This window comes from Monocercomonoides exilis, assembly GCF_001643675.1.
Source record: "Monocercomonoides exilis strain PA203 chromosome Unknown scaffold40-978991, whole genome shotgun sequence".
Classification (NCBI taxonomy): domain Eukaryota; phylum Preaxostyla; order Oxymonadida; family Polymastigidae; genus Monocercomonoides; species Monocercomonoides exilis.
Window position 1 is genome coordinate 154,764 of NW_027150585.1, and position 20,314 is coordinate 175,077.

Genomic DNA, 20,314 nt, shown 5'->3' on the forward strand with positions numbered 1-20,314 from the left:
CTTGTGATATTTTGTAAATGTGAAAAAAATATTAAAAAACTCAATTATCAGTGTATTCAGAAGCATCACTGCAATCACCTGCTCCTGGATCCTTGTCCGATGATCCTTCAGCTATTAGAGTTATATCGCTTTCATTCTCTGTGTTTTCATCGACAAAATCTCTATTTGCTCCTTTTGTTTTTCGAACTCCTTTGCATGTTCAAAATCATGAATCATTCAAACATACTCATGGAAATGCAAAGGTTTGTTTTTTTCGGTCATTAAACTTGCAAAATAGTTATCTTTTAATTATTGCCTTGTGCTCGTACGTGGTAAAAACCTTCTTAATTGATTCCAAAGCCCTTCAATAATATTTGTGCAAGCAGATGTTGTTTTATCTTTGAACCGATACTTATGGCAAACTGTTGAATGTTTAAAACCCAAAGAATTCAAACAGGAATACGCACGCCACTCGTCAGAATAAATTGTTGTCTGCTTTTTTTACGAAATTCTCAATAATGGGTATTAAAGTTTCTTTCTTTCTGTTTTCGACACGAACTATTAAACATTTTCCTTGATTAAATCAGTTTTTCGCTCCACAATACCGAAGATATGAGTGATTATTTTTGAACTCATATTTTTTCTTTCAAAAATTTCTGTTCGAAAATTTCTTTTAAATGTTCACAAATGAACACTGAAAAGTGAACAGGTATATTCAAATTATTTTTATTTTTATTTCTGATCATGCATTTGTTTTTGAAACAGTTGTGACTACTTAAGCACTTGAATGGAAAATATCTACCCAAATGAAAACAATCTTTGAAAAATCTTCATCCCGAAAAAAGTTATGATTTTAAAAATAATCACTCATATATATTTGTTGTTTGGACCTTCCTTATCTCGAATATTCTTTTGCGAAGAACGGTTTCATCTGTTTCAACTTTGCACTCTGATACTCCCAATGTCAAATCCATTTTTGCAACAGTGTCAACAGCAGCTTTTCTTGAAACGCTTGCTCAATATGAAACTATATCTCTGCTTATTCCCACTAAATACGAGATTTGTTTGGAATTTAATTTCATATATAATAAAAACAAAAGTTGCAGAAGTTTTGATATCCCAATCTTTGACATGAAAAACAAAGTGCCCTTATAAACACTTATTTTTCTTTTACAATTTTTTCATATCCAGCAACGCTTCACCATATTAATACACAAATTCATTTGTTTCTGAAAATTCGTGCATTTTTCGGAACAGCAATGAAGTAATTGCACTCGATACCATGTCCAAACGCAATCAGGGTCCATAAACATTCTTTAAAATCTCGAAATTGATATATTTGTTTCCATTTCAGTCAGGATCAAATGATAACGAAAACTGCTCAATCTCATATTTTCTGAAAAACGAGCATAATTTGTTCACAAAAATGTGCAAATAAATTAAACTTTAAGTGATGTGAATATTACAAATATACAATTTTGTTGTTGTTTATTTCATTTTTTCTAGGGTCAAATAAAAAAAATAGTTACCACTATCTTCTGTATTTACCAAAATATAATTGAGAAAAAAATTCTTTTTTTTTTTTTGTTATTCAATAAAAGTGATTGAAAATTCACTATTTTCTTTTGGTGATTTGCAAGTGTGATTTTTTTAATTATTTTTTTCTTTTGAGTGATGATTTTTGAAAATAAATTTTTTTTTCAAAAAATTGATTTATGGATTGTTTCAATTTACAAAGAATAGTTTTTTTGAGTAATAATATTTGATTTGTCAAAAAAAAAAAAAAAATTGAACTTTTCTGAAATCCATTCTCGAGAAAAAAAAAATTTCAGTTTTAAATGAATTTCGAAATTGAAATAATCATTTTCGAAATTGAATTATTTTTTTTCGAATTCGAATTATTTTTGGTGTATCAAATTCAAATAAAAATCATTTCATCTTTATGAAAAAAAAAATATCAATCAAAATTAAATAAATTATTTTTTTCCTTTTTGTGAAACGAATAAAAAAGATAAAGATGGTTTTTGATTCAAAAAGCTAAATGAAAAGAATTTGGTTAAACATTCACAAAATAATCAGATACATCTAACGATAATTGAAAATAATATTTTTCGTTTAGAAAAGAAACTGCATCGTGAAAGCCAGCTATGGCATCTTCGTATCCTTCTTCTTCCATCCTTTCAAATATCTTTCTTTTCATTTCTTTTCTTTTTTTCCCCTCGGTTTCATCGTCCTCCTCCTCTTTCAATCGTTTAGAAACATTCAAAAAGAAATAATAACAATTCCTTATCAAACTGTGACTAATTATTGATTGCTTCATTTCCTCCAAATAGAGATCAATAGCTCCACTTTTCAACAAGTCATCAATTTTCACATTTCTATTTTCAGCAGCACATCTAAGTATATCGAAGCATCTATTGCGAATATCTTTGTGATTGTCCCTTGATGCTCGTAACACTTGAACAATGCAATTGATAAGACCAGCAATTTCTTCGTTCCACAATGTGTTTGAATATAAGAACTCATAAATCACATCGAACCATCTCCTGATAACAAGCACTTCTATTCTTCCATTTTCTTCTTCATTTCTATTCCAATCCACACTCTTTACTAGCTCTTTCAGTTCTCTTGCTGCCTCTCTCGCGAAATGCAATTCTTTCACTATCACTTCTTTCAGGCTTTTGTCCCAATAAAATCTTTTTATCAAAAACTGCCAAGCAGACTGATAGGCGAGTCGTGTCAGATTCTGATGTTCCTGATGATATTCGATGATTTCAGTGATCTCATTCAAATACAGTTCTTGTTCAATTTCCTTATTAAAATCAGAAAAAAATGCAAAAATATCAAAATGGAAATAGAAGCAAACATACAAAATATGTGTTAACATGACTTAAAGCCAACAAAGCCATTTTCACTTCTTTTTGAGTCTCCTCATTTCCCTCTTTCTTCGAGGCAGCTTTCAGAAGGGGAGGTACAATTATTGAACGATATTCATCTGGAATGAAGTACGAATGTTGCAAAGCATAACATTCGCTAAGATCAACCAGAAACTTTTCGTTCATTTCTTCTTTTTTCTTCTCATTTTCATCATTTATCATCTCTTTCATCCTTTCGCTCAATAACGAATAATTAAAAGATTCTAAGTCAATCATTTTCAGCTCTTTGTTGTATCCAACATGCTTCAACAGCAAGATTGCATTTTCCATCGAAATATTCCTTTCTTTAATCATTTCATCCATTTCCTCAATTTTCTGCATTTGTTCATCTTCTCTGCGACGCTAAAGCTCATGGAATAATTCTTCAAATAGAATTTAAAAAAACAAAAATTATGTTCAGAATTATTTAATCCAAATTAATGCACAAACTTGAAAACTGTTCTGTTCTGGTCAGAGCCTGAACTACTTTTTCACATTTATCAGCATTTGGCATACTCATTCTGTTTGTTGCAAAAAAATATTCAAAAAGAGCTGCAAAGTGTGACAAGCAACAAAATAAAAGATAAATATAAACTTCGTTGATTATCTTTCAGTCTTAAAATGATCGCAGTACAAACAGTTTTGTTATTGCTAAATAAAAAGAATTGCAAAAGATATTGCGAACAAGCCTCAAGGATTGGTTGTATAAGTCTAGAAATGGAAATCTTTTGTTTATTTTTGATCTAACCAATAGAAATTCAAATAGAAGAAATAGATTTCGATTTTCTTTTTTCTTTTTGCAAATTGAGTTTGTTTTTTATTGGTATGAAATTGGGTATGTCAATCACGCAGATATGTTTATTGTCAGAAAAGAAAAAGAAATGAAACAATCAAATTTCATAAAAGAAAAGTCTTTTTCTTCTGTTTTCAAACAATGCTCAGATTGATAATAATGAAAACAGATGTTTGCATGCTCAATGAATTATATTTGATTATTTTCTTGTTTTTCACTTTTCAGTTTTCATTCAAGATGATTCATTGGATAATTGAAAGGAATAAAAAAGACAAAAATCAAAAAGGAATTGTGGATTCAATTCGAAAATCAGTCAAACAGCAGAAGAGCATGAAAAAATGGTTTAACAGCCAAATGAGAAAATTTTGAAAAATCTTGAAGGTCCACTTTGAACATCAAGGATGGCAGGACAAATGATTGGTGGAACAGCTTCAATGAATGAAGAAGACATTTTTCTTTTGTTTTCATCATATGCTTTGGGAAATCAAAAAGCCATTTGACTTGGCTTGAATGACGATCAGATGAGAAATGTCGTGAAGGCAGCTGTGCAATGAGAAGCATTCAGGAAGCACAACAATTCAACAACATCTTTGGTTGTTCATCAAAAACCCAGAAGAAATGAATCAGAGAATTCTGCTGCTCAACCAAATGAATGAAGAGAGCTAAAGGGAAATCGTGTTCTTTGTCTGAATTCCATTTTGCACACACTTTTCTCTTTTTTGGAGCAAACCAAAAATTTGTTATTGGACTTCAGTGGCTGATGAGAATGAATGGACATCCCTTTTTGAATCTCTCTTCAATCCTTCCTTTTTCTCTTTTTCCTCAGCGAACAGCACCCTCAATGAAAGAAGAGACACCTGTCTCTTCACTCATTTCTCATCTGACACTTTCAGAATGTTTCATCTTCTGCATTGTCTTCTCTGCAAAGAACATCTCTTGTCAAATCATCATCCTCCTTTGTGGTTGCTGAACATGCTGAAAAGACACGATTAACAACAGCAGCTGCTTCAGTGGTGATTGAAAGAAAGTTGAACATGCTTTGGGTGAAGCAAAAGAAAGAAGTTTTTAATGATGAGTTTTTTGAATTCTGTTTGAACTGATAATTCAATGTGGAATTTCTCCTCATCATCAACTTCTTTCTTCTTCTCCTCTGCTTTCCAGACAATCTTCCTCATTGTTTCTTCTTTCTTCACTTGTATTTCGTGAAACCAATTGACCGATTTGTTATCAGAATTCTGTTGCCTTCTTCGTTGGATTCTCCAATAAAGTCGAAGAAGAAGAAAAAGAAAAAGAAGAACCTTTCGAAACAATTGTTGTTGATGAAGAAGGAGAAAAGAAATATAAATTTCATCCGTTTTGAATGATCGGTTTGAATGAAGGAGAAGAAACAGAAGAGAATTTCCTTTGTCATTTATCTTTCTTCTTCAAAGTTTGCTTTCAAACAGAAGGATATAATTCCTTTTGAAGATTTTGGAAAGAATAACAATGCTCCCCTAAATTTCAGAGGAAGAAGATGTTTTGATTGAAATTCTCACCTTTTGTTTGATGAAGACAGTGATGCAAAAGAAGAGGAAGCAAATGTTGATATTGAAGCTTATCATGATCTGTCTGAATGATACAAATATAACATTTTTTCCGAATAAATTCCTTCATTCAAATACATTTTTAGTTTATTTTCCCTCTCTTCCAGCTCGTTTCTGCCTTCATCTCAGATTCTCTCTTTCTCTTTGTTCCATCCAAAACAACCATCTCCATTCTTTCAACATCCCATTCTCCTCTTTTCTTCAATTCAAACATTCCACGTTATTCATCTCATCATCAAATTTGTCTTTCCTCTTCTTAATGAGCAATTGTCCACAGGTTTCTAACTCACATCCATTTTGTGTGCTTCTGTGACAGAGTTTTGTTCCATCATGTCTGAAATATGGTCATCGCCTGTTGACTGATAATGACTCATCCATGGCTTCGTTCTGTTGATTTTGCGCTTGCAATCTTTGAGGATGCTCAGATGAAAAAAATGAAGCTGTTTCTTCGAAGAAACAAGAAACATCATTGAAAATGGTTGTGTGTTGTCTGATCATGGGCAAACTGTTTTGTTTGATGAAGTGCCTCAATATCCCAAATTGGACAGAAATGTGGAAGAAGAAGATGTTTGTTGCAAATGAAATGAAATGAGCCAGATGAACTCTTCAGAGGAAGATGAATGGCAAAGGGGAGGAAGAAGTTTCATTGTGAACAAATGGTCTTTCATTTGGCCACGTTGCATAAGGAAAAAGTAATGAGCGAAAGAACTGAATATGATGAAAAAGAAATAGTTGGCTTTCTTTCCAGGTGGTGAGTCAAAAGAGGGAGAGTTTGATTTCTGTGCGATTGCAAATAAGAAGCTCTTCTTCATTTAAAAAAAACGCACAATCCAATCAAACGAATTGAACAAAAAAGAGAAATGAGGAACTTTAACAAACATCAAACACGCTATCTGAATCCCAATTAACAACAAAAAACTTTTCAAACTCGCTTCATATTGCAACACTAAAATATGATAGCGATTGCATTCAGCCTTTTTGTTCAACAATTCCATTTTACGAAACAATTGTTCTTCCCATCTGCCAAACAAAAATATCGTCAATGAATATTTCAAAAAAGAGTGAGAAAAAATCACATAATCTGCAAAAATGCTGCTTGAAATGGATTGTCTCTGAGAATAGCGCTCAATATAAAAAATGCTTTTGTCTGGAACACTAACAAGATTAAAAAGAATTTCTCTTTATAATCGGTTTTGCATTTTTAATGAAAACTCTTCAAAAAAACAAACATGCCCTTTCAATCACAAATTCAGCGGATTGTTCAATCACTGATGCTTTCAATCTATATTTCCATTGTTTCCCAGTGCTCCTTTCACCATCATCCTTTTCCCCCTCACAAATAACCTGCTTAAGATATTGCCATCCACTTTTAAATCGAAAAAAATCTTTTCTTTCCAAATGCTGTCCAATTGTTTGCATTCTTTTTTATCCTCTGAACAAAATGCTTTGAAATCAAATTTGTTTTCATCCACTGTTCAAGTTGAAAACAAAAAATATGTAATTCCAATCTGATGGTCGTTTCTCACCATCCAACTCGCTTCTCATGTTCAGCTCAGAAAAACAAAAGAATAGCAGTTTATTCTATTTTATCAGATTCTTGGGCTCTGAAAAAATGATTTATAAAAATATCTACTCAAAGAACAAGAGCAATAATAAAATACAAACATTTTGATATTTTCATTCAACAACCAAACTGCTGCATTTCCTTCCATGATTTTTTTATTAAATAATCTCTCTCAATTCCATCATTAATTCCTAGCTGTCGCTGTCTCATTCGACCATACAAAAACATATCCCACATTCCAAAAGAAATATTAATAATTAAACTCTCATCTTGGGCAAAAAAAAAAAAAAAACATTCATGTTCAAATATCATTAATCGATCAAATCTCCCATAACAACAAACCAACAAGGATTAAGCATTCTTTTTCTCTGCAATTCCTTGCCAAAAGTGCTTGCACAAAAAGGGTGGTATGAGGAAAGGCATTTTACAGATTGTTTTGAAAATATAAAATTTGTCATTGATTTTCTGCCTCGATTATTCTTTTCATTTGGATTGATAAAAATGTTGATGTCTTCCGAATGGTGCATTTTGCAAAAAGTCGAAGGAAATGAGCGTCACCGAAAAGTTCACTGGTTTGCATCCATTGCTGCATTTGAATTTTTGGGAATTGCATTTCTTTCTTTCTTCATAATTTTGAAGCGTTGTTTGATGGACTTGAAGAGTGCGATGAGGAGGAACAAGTGCAAAAAATCATGGAAATGAATGGATTAATTGATGAAATGAATAAAGAAGAATTTGAATCAATTTTCACGATAGAACTATTCAATAAAATTCACCAAATGATAGAAAAAGAGAAATTGCCATGGGGAAACGCAATTTTGTTGATGAAGCATGTTGGATATTACCAAATGCTGAAACGCTTTTATGATTATGCATTTATTGACTCTTTATTGAGTGATAGATTTCAGGAACTGATCATTGAAGAAGAAGAGAAAAAAGGAGAAAAGAACGAAAGACTTTTGGTTGATCTCTGTGAATGTTATCTTTTGCAACTTGATTACAACATCTGTGAAGATCTTGTGTCGATTTGCGTGCCTTGCCTTCTGAAAGTTGCATCGAAGAAAGAGAGAAACGAGGAGACTCAAAAAGAAGTTGAAATAGCTTTATTCGGTTTTAATTGTATTGACGATGGAACTGTATGAGCATTTCAATTTCCATTTTGATATTTTTGCATATTTTTCTTATTTTTTGATTAGAAAATTAAAAAAGAAATTTTCAAGAACGAAATCAAAGAGATTGTTTATTATCAGCAGGAACATCGCAACCTCACTCATCTTGCTTATCAGTCTGCTTGGATGTTTTTGATTTGTGGATTTCCCAAAGTCGATAGCTCGGAAGAAGTGATTGTGAATGAACTGCATTTTGGAAGAGAAGCAAGAAGAGAGATCGAAGATCTATCAAAGTGTATCGACTGGAAGAGAAAAGAAGAAGAAAATGGAAGAATAGAAGTGCATATTATCGAAAGATGGCTCGATGTTATTGATAATTACTTAACTTCGTGCGAATTGTGGAACGAAGAACTTGCTGGACTTATCAATTGCATTGTTCAAGTGTTGCGAGCATCAAGGGACAATCACAAAGATATTCGCAATAGATGCTTCGATATACTTAGATGTGCTGCTGAAAATAGAAATGTGGAAATTGACTGTTTGTTAAAAAATGGGGCTTTTGGTGCTGTTTTGGAGGAGATTCAGCAGCCAACAATTAATGATGATTTGATAAGGAATTGTTATTATTTCTTTTTGAGCATTTCAGAAAGACTGAAAGAAAAGGATGTTAATGAAACCGAGGGGGAAAAAAGAAAAGAAATGAAAAGAAAGATATTTGAAAAGATGGAAGAAGAAGGTTACGAAGATGACATAGCTGGCTTTCACGATGTAGTTTCTTTTCTAAACAAAAAATATTATTTTCAATTATCGTTCAATTCTTCTGATTATTTTGTGAATGTTTAACCAAATTCTTTTCATTTAGCTTTTTGAATCAAAAACCATCTTTATCTTTTTTATTCGTTTCACAAAGCGTGTTAAAATAATCATTAGAATTGCTTTGTCAAAAAGTCTTATTATCATTTTTTTGAAAGGATGATGATACATAAAACTAAAATAAAATAAAAACAATTAAAATAATTCAATACTCAAAGAAAATAATGTATCTTTAAACTATGATACAAAACTTAGTATTTGATATTAAAAATTCCCCTGTAAGAGTTATTAAATCTAAGAATTTCTTCGAAACAGATCAATTTGAAAAAATACAAATTTGGGTGTGATCATATTTCAAGAAATGTCATCGTTTGTTCATTTGTAAACTTCTGCTTTAAGTTTTCCTTTTTATCTCTTTCATCTGTAAACTTTTTTTGATATTCAATTATATGAACAAAAATTTGTTTGATTTAATTATCATTCAGAGGTTTGATATTTGGTAATTTGATGCATTGACGTTTAACTTAAGCTTTTCAATTGCAATTATTACTTTTATTCTATTTGATAAATATGAATAAATGTATTGCTTCATCTCTTATGATATTATTGTTTTTGACAACAATGAAACTTGAAACAATTAGAAGTGGCAAGCTCTTCGAGCACCCCATCGGATAGCAATAAATGGATTCATCATGACACTGCGCTATATAAAATTATGAATCAAGACATCAGAACAAAGATAGCAGGCTTTGATTTTGATGGAAACTTGGCAAAAACAAAAAGTGGAAGCAAATTTTGCACAGGTCCAACGGATTGGCAGTTTTGGCAACCATGCGTTCCTGAAGCATTAAAGAAATGTTATGAAGATGGGTACCTTGTCGTTATAATTTCCAATCAAATGGGTATTTCTAAGGGGCATATTACTGAATCTGCTATCATGGGGGAATTTGACAACTTCCAAAAGGCTGTTGGAATACCAATTGATATGTATGTTGCTACAAGCGAGGATGGCTTTCGCAAGCCGTCTTGCGGATTGTGGGAACTGCTTGTGGAGAAGTCTCTGAAAGGGACAGAGCCAAATCTGAAGGAAAGTTTTTATGTTGGTGACGCTGGTGGGAGGCCAGCAAACAGCGGGCAACTTGACCGCAAAAAGGACCATTCGTGCAGCGACAGAAAGTTTGCTATCAATGTTGGCGTCGACTTCTACACACCAGAGGAGTATTTCCTGAAGAACCCCAAGGCGCAGTTCGTGATTGACGGGTTTGACCCACGCACGCTCAAAGAAGGCGCTCCGATGTTTACGAAGCCGAGCGTGCGAAAAGATGGGGCGGGGTCTGTTTTGGACGAAGGGCACATTGTGCGGGATGCGAGTGCGGGGCAGGAGATGGTGCTTTTGGTGGGGTCTCCTGCTTCGGGGAAGTCGACGTTCACAAAGCGGTTCTTTTTGGAGACGGGCAGGTACGAGCACATCAACAGGGACACACTGAAGGACATGAAGAAGTGTGCGAAGGCAGCGACGGCTGCGCTGGAGAGCGGGAAGAGCGTGGTAATTGACAACACGAACCCGAAAAAAGCAGACAGGGCGCAGTTTATCAGCATCGCGAAGGCGAAAGGGGTGCCTGTGCGGGTGTTCTGGTTCCAGTTTACGCTGCCGATGGTGCAGCATATGAACACATACAGAGAGCGGCTGCTGGGAGTGAATGCCCCGCACATCCCGCTGATTGCCATCAGAATGTACTTCAGGTATGATTGGGATTGGGATTTGGATTTGGATTGGGATTGGGATTGAGTGTGTGTTTGAATCTCTTTCTCTTTCACTTTTTTTTTCCTTTCTTTTTTCTTTATCTTTTGTTCTTTCTCGCTGTGTATGTGAAAAACACTTTTGGATAGGTCTAATCACAATTATTGTTATTATTATCCTTCGTCTTCTTCTTATTATAATTATGTTAATTAATATTCTTTTTTTTATCTTTACAAAATTTCAGTAAATTTGAAGAGCCGACCTTGGACGAAGGCGTCGAGGAAATCACAGAAGTCAATTTTTCACCGAAATTTGACGATGAGCGATCGAAAAGATTGTTCTACCAGTTGTCTTAGGAAAAAAAAAATGAATTTCGAAAAATATTTTAAAAAAATGATGATGATGAAAGTTGCATACTCATAAAAATAAAAAAAAGCTGTTTTTTTTTTCCCTGTTTCAAGAGAATGTTCTTATGCTGTTATTTTTTGAATTCCTCAGAATTTTGTTTTATTGAATCATATTTTATATTTTATTTTTCTTTTTGAAATGTCATTTTCAAATGTTCCAAATGAAAAAGTCTCTTTCAAAATTTGCAAGTCTTGTTTTTTATGTTAGAGGGGCTTATAAAAATTAAACGAAGTGCGTTATTTTGAAATTTTGATAAATATTTTTTGAGAAATATTCATTCAAATTGCAAATTATATGGGGCATATTTTTTGTTATAGTGAAAAATATAGAGATTTGTTACAAACTTTTTCTTCAAATGATTTATCATATATTTTCCATTTCAATGCTTAAAAATACAGAATAATAACAAAAATGAGAAAAATATTTGAAAACGAAATGTGGAACAAAATTCATAAACCAAAAAATTACTTCCCATTTGTTTCCATTGATCAAAAATACCAAAACAAGAGTATTTTCTTTAACAAAAACAATTGCTTGTGTGCCTGTTATTGGAAAGAAAATTAAATATTTAATATGAGGAAATTTATTTTATTGTTTTGAATTGAATTCTTTAGAATAAAATTGAGCAGAACAGTTTATGAACAAGGTTAATAATTCACATTATGATGTATCTTTCTATGAAAATTTTCATTTTTCACCTGTACAAATCCTTGAAGGTGTTCTTGAGTATTTTTATTTCAATTTATTTGTTGATTTTTTGCGAATATTTGTTCATTGCTAGAAGACTTTGGAAAAATGTTAAATGAGATTAAAAAAATGTTCTATGAGGAACAAAAAATGAAAATCATCGAAATGAATAAAATGATGGCGAAGATGAATGCAAGCGAACTGAAATTTGTTTTCTCAGGCGAAAATCACTATTCAGTTGAGAGTTTGATCGAAGAAAATCAATTATCGTTGGAAAATGCATTTTTGCTGTTGAAGCATTTGGCGTACTGCGAAGTATTGAACGGAGTGTTTGACAGAAAGCTAATTTGTCCTTCATTGAGGAATAGAATCGAAAAGATGATAGTTGATGAAAATGAGAAGAAGAAAGAAGAAAAGAATGAAAGGCTTTTGGTCGATCTTTACGAATATTATTTTTTGAAACTTGATTACAACATCTGTGAAGATCTTGTGTCGATTTGCGTGCCTTGCCTTCTGAAAGTTACGTTGAACAAAGAGGGAAACGAGGAGACTCAAAAAGAAGTGGAAATGGCTTTGCTTGCATTAAGTAACATACGCGAATTATATGTATGAACATTTTTATTTCCTTTATGAAATCATTGCTGTTTTTTCAAATATATTTTGATTAGCGTTCTGAAAAAGAACTGTATTTGAATGAGATCAAAGAGATTATCCAAAATCATCAGAAGCATCAGAATCTGACACGGTTTGCATATCAATCAGCTTGGCAGTTTTTATACAACAGAAATTTCTTCTTCAATGAGCTGGAAAGCGTGATTGTGAATGAGCTGCATTTTGCAAGAGAAGCAAGAAGAGAAATCGAAGATCTGTCAAAGTGTGTGGATTGGAAGAGAAAAGAAGAGGGAAAAGGAGAAAGGGAAGCGAAAGAAGAGCTTATTCTAGGGAGATGGCTAGATGTTATTCATAATTACTTTGACTCATTGAGATTATGGAATGAAGAATCTGCCGAACTTATTGACAGCATTGTTCAGGTGTTTAGAGCATCAAGAGATAATAACAAGGAAATTCACCTGAAATGCCTATATTTGATTCGAAGAGCAGCAAAAGAAAAAATCGTGAAAATTGATGAATTGTTGAAAGGAGGATTTATTGATAGCATTTTGGAGGAGACTCAGCTCCCAACACTGGATGATAAAATAATAATTAATTATCTTGTTTTCTATGAGGTTATTTCAGAAAGACTCAAAGATGAGGAGAAAGATGAAATGGAAGAGGAGAAAAGAAAGGTTTCAAAAAGGAAAGTGTTGGAACAGACGGAAGAAGAAGGATATGAAGACATTGTCAATTGTTTTATTGAGATTTTTGATTTTCTTTGGAGAAAATGTTTTTATTAAGCTTTTCGTAGGATATTTCTGTTTATTTTTGCGAATACTTGAGGAAATTGTTGATGTTTCGTTTTGAAATTTTAATTATTAATTTATAATGTTTATTTTATGCAATAGAAAACAATCATAAGATGAAATTTACCATTGTTCTGATACATGGAACTTTGTGTGAAACAAGAACCAAACAAAAGCATATCATGCATTTATTTCCAACCATTTTTAAAGTTTAGTAATTCTTTCTTTTAGAAAATAAACTTGACGCGAAATTAAAAGGTTATCAATTTTTTTTTCATTCATTTGCTAATAATATGAAAAAGAGGATAAATTAAAAAAAAATATCTATAACATTATTCTCAAACAACAAAGAGTGAAACTGAAAATCAAGAAGAGTTATTCTTTTTTCTCTGACAACTTTTTCCCCTCGACCCTTTTTTGTAAATCTTGCTCCAGCTTAATACAAGCTCGTAGCCAACGAAAACTGACGAGAAACGTTTATTTTTAGGCAAAATGAAACTTGAAGGACATAAATGAAACCTAAAAATATTCATAAATTTTTATCATTCTGTTCTTTAAGTTTTCAGTTTTGTTGAGGATAGTTTATGTGTCTGAAATAAAATGGATAAATTGACGATGAAGTTTTTTTTAAAAGTGAAAAAAATAGAAAATGATTAGAGTGCAACAAACACTCACAATTTATTATCTTCTAATTTTGTCTCTTTTTCGTAACATATGCATTCATTCGTAAGGTGTCTTTGCAATAATACTCTTTTTTTATCCAGAAAAGTCTTATTTCGAGAGAATTTTTAATTTGAAAATTTCAGATCAAAGTGATTAAATGATCAATATTTTTTGTATTTTAAATTTTCTTTCTCAAATTAAAGTTGTTTTGTAATTTTTTCATGCTTTCATAACAAAGGGATGATAATTAACTTAAATAACTTCGATTTTTTCTTGGAATGATTAAATTGTGAAAAATAACTGATGTGCTTTTAGTTGCAGTATGCCTATTTTTATATATTTCACTTATGCAGAAAATATTTTTTTACGAAATTTTTTATCCAAGAGATCTCGGTATTTTTTAATTTTATTTTTTGATCAATCGATTAATGATCTTTCCATGAATATAACATTCTGCAAGTTATAAGTTTCTTCAACAGAACATGGCATATTCTTTTTATTGCTTTTATAACTTTTCACATTTCACAAGTTTCTTTTTCACTAGTTTTCTCAAATCATCGACTTTTTGAAAAAATGAAATTTTTGGTTGTGTTCAAAATAATTATTTCATTTAATAAGTTGTATCTGACAAAGAAACTCGGTTTTTTGCGTGCTCTATCTAGGCCTCTGCGACACATATTTTTTGAGAACAATTTGTCGGTCGAGAAATTTTTCATTTGTCGAAAAAATTGAAATAATTGTTTTTTCCCTAATTTGTCAATTCATGAATATATCAAAGTTTCCTAAACTTTTCTGTCACTGTTTTTTTTTTTTTTTTTTTTTTTTTTTCGTTTTTATGACCATAATAATAATATATTTTGTATTTTGAAAACAAATAAGAAATTTTTGAAAACACTGGAGAGACAGATGAAAGGAGTTAAAGAGATTGTTGTTTTTATTAAATACAATGATTTGGAATGGAAGATTTTTGAGATGTCTCTGCTGCTGATGTGGATTTGATTATTGGAGATAATTTAAACGTTGTTTTTTTAAATGCTCGAAGAAAAATAACTCATGAATAAGAATTATTCTATTCATCTTCTTCTTCTTCCTCCTCCTCTTCCATTTCACCAGTTCCTTTGCTTCCGCCCGCTTCAACACAGCCATCTTCCATTGACACTCAATTTCCATTTCATACAACTTCATCACAGCATCTCACATTGCACTCTACAACTCTGTCTTTCATATCACAAATGCATTAACTTTCTCTTTCTACTCCTTCTTTTTCTTTTCTTCTTTTTCATTTTCTTCTCCTTCCTTTTCTTCTTATTCTTCTTCCTCTTCCTCTTCCTCTTCCTCTTCCTCTTCCTCTTCCTCTTCCTCTTCCTCTTCTTTATCATCTTCAAGCAGCACATCATTGCCAGATGCTTCAACAGACAAGCGAATGAAGCAGTTGCAATCGTTAATCACTTTCAAATGCCCTCTTCTCAATCCGCCTGCAAATTATGATCCAACTTCTTCTTCTTCTTCTTCTTCTTCTTCCTCTTCTTCTTCTTCTTCTTCTTCTTCTTCTTCTTCTTCTTCTTCTTCTTCTTCTTCTTCTTCCATTCCTTCCTCTTTCTTCTCTTCTGAGCAAACAAACATTTCACAATTGATCAGCAAACCTCCTTCTCTCTCAACAACATCAGCAAAAGGAGGAATTCTTCTGAAGAGAAATCATCATCTGTCTTTGATTGAGGTGACAGACGGGCGAAACGGAGTTGTTGGAGAAGATTTCATGTTTGACATGAGAAGAAGAGAAGAGAAGGAGAAGGAGAAGAACAGAAAGAAACAGGAATTGCTGGGAATGTCAGCACAAACTGTTGGCAGAGTATCACAAATGGATCGAAATTAAGTGGAGATGAGAGGAATGGTGAAGAAGCAGACAGAAGAATCGATTGTCAGCAGAAAGGAAAGGGAAGAAGTTTGTTGTTAAATGAAAATAATTCGTTCTAATTTTTGTTTTATTTATTTAAATTTCTTTTTTTCTATTTTTTTTCTTATTTTTCAGTCCAAAAGGCGTCTTCTTCAGCGCCTCAACCTCCACCACTTCTCCTCCACCCGTGCGATCTTCCCTTCTTTCGGCTCTCCTGTCTTTTTTGAGGTGCCAATTGCGAACACAACCGAAGAGACGATGTTTGTCGGTATAACAGCCACACGAATAAGGAAAACGTGCAGTTCACAGAAAAGACAGGAAATGGGGATGAGAAATGAAACAGGAATGAGCATTCAATTGAATGAGACGAATGACATTTCAGACGAATGCGAAGAGCTGTTTGAAGATCCAATGGGAATGGCAGCAGAATACGAAGTGGAAGACGAGATTATTCCACTCACAGACGAATATCACAAATACTTCAAATCTCTCTTCTTCCCTCAAACAGCTTCTGTTTCGTCTTCTTCTTCTTCTTCAGCAAATAGAAAGCAAAACTCGTTTGTCTTCCCAGAAATCACATCCACTCCCATTCTTTCGTCGAGTCCTCTTCAGGAATATCAGCTCAAACACCACACCATCTCTTCATTATCATCTTCTTCTTCAACAACAACAACAACAACAACTTCTTCTTCTTCCTCTTCTTCTCATTCTCATTCTCATTCTTCCCCCTTTCCCCTTCTCTCTTTTTTCAAACAATTTCTTTCCGAAAAGTGCGATGCTCTTCGCTCCATCAGAATATTTTTTCATTTCAGCAAACTTCTTTTCTATAGTCCTCTTCGGCTTTGCATGTAGCTCCATCTGCTCCTTCATCACCATTGTAATTACCAAGTATTCATGCCATCTCACAAACGCACTCCAATTGAGCAACATTTCATTCACTGGATAAAACGAAATTATCTGAACTTCGTTTCATTCACTTTTTTTGTTCGGAAAATAATATTCCTTCACTAATATGTTATCACCGCTTCATGTTATAGAAAAAGAATTGCATCATTCGTTTTTGTCCAAATTTTAACTTTGAACAAAAGATTTTTACAATTATTAGTTATAACAAAAGTCTTCAAACTGCAGTTTAATCGTTTCATATAATTGCAACAACAATCAAATGTTATTTTTGAAACGATGCTCAAATTTGTATTAAAAATCAAAATCAAAAAGATAAAAGAGAATTGTTTGAAATACGCTATTCTTCATTTCCTTTTATAAATAATGATCAAAAAGTCTTTTTTGAACAATGCAACATTTGAGATAATATTTTACCAAATCATTGAACTTTGAAATAAGATATCAAAGCAAGCATGATTCCAAAATGAAAAAAAAGTGAAATCTTCAAGTGAGCGAAAGTCTTATAGTAAAGAAAATTAGTAATTGATAAATAATCAATAATTTTAAGTTATATCTTACAACTCGACCGATCAATGTCAAACGACTGATCTTTGTCGTTCGACTGATCTCGACAAAGATCTGACGATTACCCATTATTAAAATAAAAATTTTTGAAAAAAAGGAAAATTTTTGATTAATCATTTCCATATTAAATTATTAATATTTATCGATACAAAAACATAAATAATGATTTTATTTCGTTTTTTCTTAAATAATTAAAAATTAAAATATTAAATTTTCATAATAATTAAAAAATAAAACTCGACTAAATTGTCGGTCGACCTGTCGAGTTGTTTCAAAAATGTCGGTCAGTCGCAGAGGCCTAGCTCTATCATTAATATGTGCAATTCTTTTTGAAAAGCCACAAATGTTTAATTTTCAAATTCTTCAAAATTTTCATGGTTTACTCAAATTTCTTTTTCAGCTCACAAATCTCCTCAAGAATGTTTGAAATGGCATTATCAAGTTATAGATTCTATTTTCGTGAAGTTTGATATTTGTTAACAATATATTTAGCTATATATATAATTTTTGATTTTATTGAGAAGCAAACATCTGTGACTTTTCAAAAAGAATCACCCAATATATTCTTGAAAAATGTGTGCCTTATCTCGAAATTTCTGCTATGCTTCAAAAATTAGTTTTTTCATTCAACATAAAATATTATCATTTCTGAAGATATGGGTGATTATTTGTGAAATCATATTTTTTTGTTCAAAATTTTCGGTTCAAAAATTTCCTTTGAGTATTTGGAAATGATAACAATAAAGTGAAAAGGCATATGAAATACATCCGCATCTTTTTTAGCAAAAACATTTGTTTTGATAGCAGTTGTGATTAATTAACAATTTGAATTCATAATCTCTTCCCAAAGGCATACAACCTTTGAAAAATCAACACCCCGAAAAAAGATATGATTTCAAAAATAATCACACTTACAGTTATTATTTAATAAAGCACGGAAACAAGTTAAATTCATCAGAGGAAAAATCAAAAAATGGGTCAATTATCAGAAAAATGTGTATAGCAGAAAAACCATTTCATTGAAATGTCAGCTCCTGAGAGGAAAAAATTTTCAGTCTTTGACAAATTAACCACATCTATTAATGAAGATCGAACTTGGGAATGGTTCTGCAACAGAGTTTTTTGAGAATAATATCCATCGTGCAGAATTAACCTAAAAGAGTCGAAACCGGAAAATGATGGAGAGATGTTTCACTAATGAAATAGTTTAAAGTGTGAAAAAACAAAATTTGCACAAAAAAATTCAACCTTATAAAAAATCAATGATTGAAATTGTTAAACATTTTTTGATTATATTTCTATTGTGGAAATGAGTTTCAGCAAAGCATATTCATTAAATGACAGGAGTGCATAATGCGTTTGTGGGTTATTGGAGCAGTGTATATAGATGCGTCTGTTCGTATCTTGAACATATGGATCCAATTGTGTTGGATGGGGAAGGAAAGATTGCAGAGATCGATGATTGTGTGTGGAGAAGGAGAAAACAAAAAAGAGGGAGAAGAAAAAAGCAGATGTGGATATTTATAGGAGTTGAAAGAACTGATGACTATTCAGAAAAAGAAAAAGCGGAGCATTTTGGTTGTTCCAGATCGTTCTTCTAACACTCTTTTTCCTCTCATCAAATCTCACATTTGGCATAGGTACATCTGTGCTTCCTTTGCAATTTGCGATGATAGAAATTAACTTTATGATGAAATTATAGATAAAAATAAATTAAAACTATTGGGAGGACGAATTTTTTGAAATTGTTTTTTCATGTTGAAAAAAATCAATTTTGAAAAATCACACATAAATATTCCAATTTTTAATTAAAATAAATATATAAAGATAATTTCCAATTAATAAATACATGCAATGCTTTAAATTGTTATATTTACCTTTTGTATCAAAGAATTTCTGAGAAATAAAACATTTTTGAAAAATAAAAATTTAAATCAAAAATTTTGATCAATCCCACTATTAATTTTTTGATTTCCAAAGATTTAGGATTAGCTTTTTTTTGTGATGTGTGGGGTGAACACTTTCCAATATATTGCAATTTGAATATATAAACATTATATTATTGTATGCACTGATTGTTATTTTAAATATTGTTCTATTATTAACAAAATTTGATTTTTAGAATTTGAAATTGATAGTTATGCAACGTCACACAATATGAGTCCAATATTGGTGGATATGGTTGAAAATATATTGAAAATGTGGATAAACGTATGCTACATATTTTATTATTATATTTAATCTGTTATTTTAACTTTTTACAATAAATATAATAAAATTATATTATCTCAGTTCGGAATGTTGCAGACAACATAGATTCAAATAAAATTGGAGGAGGAATATTCTAAGTATTTGATGCGTTTGGATCAATGATTATTATTAATCAACAATCAGTCATTGCGGCTGGAGCATTAGATCAGGGAAAGGTGGAGGAGCATATCTAGCAACAAAGGAAAGAGGGATTCTTGATTTTGCATTTGTTGGAATGAAATTCAGTTCAAATACAGCAAGAGTCGGGAATGATATTTTCATTGAATGTTTCAACATCACATAGCAAATCAATTAAACTCAAATCCGATTTGATCTCTAATAAAAACACGACGTTGGGAATAGAATGGGGGAAATGGAGGTATGGACTATCATGGATGCGGATATTCACTTTCCATGCTCCACATTGATATATGCAGGAACAAATGTGCTTGGCACATCGCCAGCAACACTAAAACTCGTTAATGGAAGTTCTATTTCTGATGAAATGACACTCAGCACTCAAGAAATGAATATTGATGGAGATATTGAAAAGGCAAAGATTGGAATAAGCAAAGGAGGAGAAAATGTATTTTTGATAAAGAGTGAACGAGCAATATCATTTTCATCTTTAACATTTTCGATATCAACATTTGCCGGATCAAGAAAGGAGTGTGCATTTCTGTGCAGTTCAAGCACATTGAGATTTGAGGAATGTTCATTTGGAGCAGAATCAGAAGAGATTGGAGTGGGATTGATTTGTGGGAAAGGAGGGAAAGTGGAGCTGGCAAATTGTGAATTTGAAAATATCCGAATGACCAAATTAGGGATGGTGACTTTTGATGGAGCAGGGGTTGGAGGATTGATTGATAAGGTGATTGTGAGGAATGTGACAAGAGAAAATGCGGGAAGAAGCTTATTTGGGGGAAAATACGAACTTTCAAGCTTTTTATGCACAAAGCATGAAAAAACTGTTTAACTCACAACTTCAATTCCCTTACTCAAATTGCAAAATAAATTTGATTATCGAAACTGTAAACAGGCATCG

At 32.0% G+C, this 20,314-nt stretch overlaps 6 protein-coding genes across 6 annotated transcripts; 5 read left to right on the plus strand and 1 right to left on the minus strand.

The window, feature by feature from the left end:
• Window positions 1–1,942: 1,942 nt before the first annotated feature.
• On the minus strand, window positions 1,943–3,252 carry MONOS_8865 (uncharacterized protein). Its single transcript, XM_067879312.1, has 2 exons — window positions 2,850–3,252; window positions 1,943–2,791 (listed from the first exon to the last, which is right to left on the minus strand). The coding sequence occupies exons 1-2, from the start codon at window positions 3,234–3,236 to the stop codon at window positions 2,036–2,038; spliced, it is 1,143 nt and encodes a 380-aa protein (XP_067722676.1). The 5' UTR covers window positions 3,237–3,252; the 3' UTR covers window positions 1,943–2,035.
• A 3,913-nt stretch (window positions 3,253–7,165) lies between these two features.
• Window positions 7,166–8,890, plus strand: MONOS_8864 (uncharacterized protein). The gene is made up of 4 exons (XM_067879311.1): window positions 7,166–7,241; window positions 7,373–7,406; window positions 7,474–7,970; window positions 8,031–8,890. The coding sequence occupies exons 2-4, from the start codon at window positions 7,382–7,384 to the stop codon at window positions 8,784–8,786; spliced, it is 1,278 nt and encodes a 425-aa protein (XP_067722677.1). The 5' UTR covers window positions 7,166–7,241; window positions 7,373–7,381; the 3' UTR covers window positions 8,787–8,890.
• A 517-nt stretch (window positions 8,891–9,407) lies between these two features.
• Window positions 9,408–11,093, plus strand: MONOS_8863 (putative DNA 3'phosphatase). The gene is made up of 2 exons (XM_067879310.1): window positions 9,408–10,499; window positions 10,742–11,093. Exons 1-2 carry the CDS (start codon window positions 9,472–9,474, stop codon window positions 10,851–10,853), a joined length of 1,140 nt encoding a protein of 379 aa, XP_067722678.1. The 5' UTR covers window positions 9,408–9,471; the 3' UTR covers window positions 10,854–11,093.
• Window positions 11,094–11,970: 877 nt separating this feature from the next.
• Window positions 11,971–13,112, plus strand: MONOS_8862 (uncharacterized protein; the record flags this gene model as incomplete). Its single annotated transcript, XM_067879309.1, has 3 exons — window positions 11,971–12,198; window positions 12,261–12,878; window positions 13,095–13,112. The coding sequence occupies 3 exons, from the start codon at window positions 11,971–11,973 to the stop codon at window positions 13,110–13,112; spliced, it is 864 nt and encodes a 287-aa protein (XP_067722679.1).
• Window positions 13,113–15,534: 2,422 nt separating this feature from the next.
• Window positions 15,535–16,401, plus strand: MONOS_8861 (uncharacterized protein; the record flags this gene model as incomplete). Its single annotated transcript, XM_067879308.1, has 2 exons — window positions 15,535–15,597; window positions 15,685–16,401. The coding sequence occupies 2 exons, from the start codon at window positions 15,535–15,537 to the stop codon at window positions 16,399–16,401; spliced, it is 780 nt and encodes a 259-aa protein (XP_067722680.1).
• A 3,232-nt stretch (window positions 16,402–19,633) lies between these two features.
• MONOS_13653c1 (uncharacterized protein) lies at window positions 19,634–20,245 on the plus strand (the record flags this gene model as incomplete). The annotated part of the gene is made up of 1 exon (XM_067866375.1): window positions 19,634–20,245. One exon carries the CDS (start codon window positions 19,634–19,636, stop codon window positions 20,243–20,245), a length of 612 nt encoding a protein of 203 aa, XP_067722681.1.
• Between the last annotated feature and the right edge of the window lie 69 nt (window positions 20,246–20,314).